The sequence below is a fragment of the Macadamia integrifolia genome, chromosome 10, assembly GCF_013358625.1.
Source record: "Macadamia integrifolia cultivar HAES 741 chromosome 10, SCU_Mint_v3, whole genome shotgun sequence".
Classification (NCBI taxonomy): Eukaryota; Viridiplantae; Streptophyta; class Magnoliopsida; order Proteales; family Proteaceae; genus Macadamia; species Macadamia integrifolia.
This window is the reverse complement of record NC_056566.1, coordinates 15,969,314-15,973,019: the sequence shown is the minus strand read 5'-3', so window position 1 is coordinate 15,973,019 and position 3,706 is coordinate 15,969,314. Positions and strand designations below refer to the sequence as shown.

The 3,706-nt window shown below is 37.5% G+C and overlaps 1 protein-coding gene across 1 annotated transcript in view; it reads right to left on the bottom strand.

Annotated features, from left to right (window-relative positions):
* The window catches only part of LOC122091475 (calpain-type cysteine protease DEK1-like), a 52,201-nt gene that overhangs the window by 37,819 nt on the left and 10,676 nt on the right, over positions 1–3,706 (bottom strand). The window contains exons 11-15 of the mRNA XM_042661448.1: positions 2,742–2,904; positions 1,592–1,865; positions 1,317–1,467; positions 1,103–1,214; positions 782–947 (exon numbers count right to left, since the gene is read on the bottom strand). Of these exons, the coding sequence (XP_042517382.1) occupies positions 782–947; positions 1,103–1,214; positions 1,317–1,467; positions 1,592–1,865; positions 2,742–2,904 (866 nt within the window). The remainder of the gene's footprint in view (positions 1–781; positions 948–1,102; positions 1,215–1,316; positions 1,468–1,591; positions 1,866–2,741; positions 2,905–3,706) is intronic.

The window sequence follows — 3,706 nt, the reverse complement described above, 5'->3', positions numbered from 1 at the left end:
AAAAAAAAAAAAAGAGTATAAAAAGCAATATATAACATGTATCATGCATAAACATTGATATAGAGAACACCATATTGAGAGACAAAGTGTATTAATAGAAATTGTTCAAAATGATGAGGTTTCCTACACGTATCATGCACAAATACTCAGCAATATATAACATGAATCATGCATAAACACTAAAATGGATAACATCGTATTGAGAGACAAATGTATCCAATAGAATTTGTTATAAAAAATGAGGTTCTTTAAGAATAGGAGCGACTAGGAGCACTTGCCTATGTATTGGTGCAGCCTGATCTCAGTTTAATCCAAGAAATACTAGTGATTTTTCCCAAATAACAGAGGTCCCACTTGCGCAGGGGGTGTAGAAGGGCAAAGCCCCTACCGAATTTTTTTTGGGGAATCGTTTACTGGGGATAATTTGAAGAGAAAAATGCCCAAAAACTCGCCTCACAATGTCTGTTCACAATTTTGGTGATTTGAAGCAAAATGATAGATTGTTCCAACTTTTTTCAGGCCCAAGAAGTCCCAAAAACTCACCTCTGGTTCTGTTCTTTCATGACTGCTATGTTAAAAGAGGGCTCTGCCTGTTTTAAGTGGAGTATCGAATCGCATGTCCGTATCATCGGAGAGTATCGTACAATATGGTACGATATTGTTCGATACCAAAAAAATTTAAAGAGTATCTACAAGCTATAGGTGGGTATCATATCGATGCCTAACGATACGATTTGGCCGATAGAGTACAATACACACCAATTTTAAACCATGGCCTTACCTTCCAACAACCCAACCAGAAAAGCAGCCAAAGCAAGAAGAAAAGCAAGGAAGCAGACTAGGAACATCTGTGATCGAGTCAAATAGAAATTGTTCGAGGCCCAGTAGTGGATAACACCGATGGCTAGGACAATAAGCAAGAGAACTAGAAGGAACGCAACTCCAATCTGTAGCAATGTGAGAACAGAACAAATCAGAACAAATCAGTATTACTCAAAATTTCCATTTTCCTTTTTCAAATTAATTTCAATTTCCCCCATTTTCTCTTTTTTTCTAAACATGCAGGGCATAGGACAAATCATAGACTAAATGCAAAACCCACCGTCCATGGTTTGACAATAACTATGACAGCTGCTATTGCACCAAGAAGAAGGAGAAGACCAATGCCAACAAAAACATATATGCCTCGAGAAAGTTTCCAGTCATCATCTTTCCTGCAAGAAATTTGTAAGGCAGATTAGGAAGCTGCCATTGTTGATATTACACAGAAGAACGTGTTTTCGAAAGTTAAATCAAGGTTGTTGAACTTTACTCACCATTTATACAGACCAGAATAAAAGGATAGCACAGCTGGGATGCAAACCAAGGGAAGTAAAGAAGCAAGGAAATCACCATTTGTTGGAACTCCATCATCACGAGACTTCACCACCTCTAAATACGACGCGCCACAGAAAACCACAAGAACAACTACAGCAGAAGGAGCAGAAACAAAGATGCATGGAATTACAGGTTACCTCCAAGACAATGTAGCAATTCAAGAATCTCATTAAGTCTAAATTAAATTTAAATTAAGCATGCTTAACATACGTACCAGCAAATAAACCAATACAAATAGCAGAAGAGAGAGAGAAACGATATGTCGCAAACCAGGATATAATTGGCAGCACACCAGTAACTATCAAAGCAATCGCCGAAGCCATTGCCCAGCCAAGGTACACAGATGATGCATAAGGTGAGGTGAAACTTTTCGGATCTCCAGTCCATCCCTTGTAGCCTAACTTATCTAAAGGTTCGGCTGATACTATAAAAGCTAAAGATAAGATGGATCCAATGAATAACAAGACGCAAGCAGCGAGAACAAGACCCTGAGATCGAAACCAGGAAACAGTTGTGAAAACATAACCAAAAGGAAACACAATTCGTCTTCAATAAGAAGGTGAAAACAATTTTATTTTTTTTTGTTAAATCGATAATAGAATTCCTCACCAGGAAAACATTCATTCATGAGCACCTAACACCAGATCTACATTGAATAACTATTGCATTTTGTGCTTAGATTTTCATATCATTAAACAACAAAAATAAGCATGGCATGGCCACATGATAATTCTGTTGGAGAGACATCACACTTCCAGTGCCTTATTACACAAACAAACAGGCAACAGTCTAACCCCCCCCCCCAAAACAAAGAAGCATGTTCTGCATGAGGCTAAATCTGCTAGTCATTTAGATTCATGGAAAATTTCATAGACCAAAATATAGCAGCTTCCATAACCTCATAACATTGTTCTGTTGTTGTTGTCGTGAAATTCGAGAATGATGTAAAAATAAAAAACTTGCTGTTGAGGGACTGATCAGCAAACCCATCCATCAGCCCAGATTTCTACAATATTTCCTTTTCCTACACTGTACTTCAGCTTTTCTCTAAAATTTCATCTCTGGAAAAGAGAGATGAGCATTGAGCACGACACCATGCAGAATATAACTACGGCTCAGTAATACACAATCCCCTGTCCCCCCCCCCAGCATCCCTGTTTTGTAGGATTTCACCCGGTTTAAGCCCCAATTTAAGATAACCCCCTGAATGCCCTGCATCACATGCATTTTCATCTGCCTCACAGTTATTGAGCGATAGGATACTGGAAAAGGATATATTTTAATGATGCATATGCTTGCGAGTATATTAATATAGATTATATCACATATGAAAGGATTGCGGGTATAAAAGATCAAGAGCAGACCTCCTTTATTACATGATTGCGATGGTTGCCCCCCTGACTGGCGATTTCAACTTGCAGAACACAAAACTGGTAGCCATTACGGATCCATATGGGAATGGCAAAAGACAGGCACGCAACCATGAGAGGGACAGTCAAAGCCAAGCCAAGCAAGACTGATGATTTGCTGCAGAGATAAACACCGAAGCATATGCATCAGCAAGAAGAATACAAGGAATAATGAAATGGAAACTAGTCTAAACTAAATAATAGGCCAACAAAACTTACACCCTTTAACATATCAACCACAAATATGGGAGATATAGGAAAAACCAAAGCTCTTACTCTAAGCAAACGACGCACAAAAGTCGTTGAGTTTCCAATATCTTTTTGTTTTTTCTTTCTGAAAATTATATTTACATTAACATGATAGTCAAAAGAGGCCCAAGAAAAATCTGGAGCATTATTAGAGCAGCATTTACAAATACCACCCAACCCAAATATTTCTCCAGGAATTACAAAAATCAAATGAACTATATATAATATAATTTATCACCAATGATGTTCATATCTACTGATTTTGAAATTAATTTAAGAGCTTATTGCCATGCAAAATGTCGAAGAGCCTTAGGACAAAGGAGATAAGAAAGCTAGTTCCATTACAGACCATGAAATAGGAAATTCTATGACTGGCTTGAACTTCTCTAAGACATAACAAGAAGGTTTACAATACTGCACATAGACATTATTCAGTATGTAGTAACTACTATCCACTTCATTACTCAAATAAAAATGACCTTCAACAGGTAAAAAAACTCATGCTTTTGATTATTTAAATCTACAGCTATTGAGGGCTAGTGTCATGTCTTCATCCTCTAGATGACATCTGACCCCAGAAAGAATATCAACACTTCAGAAACTCACACTTCTATATCCTTTTCTTTTCTTTTCTTTTTTTTTTTTTTTGGGGGGGGAAGGGGGGGCATAAA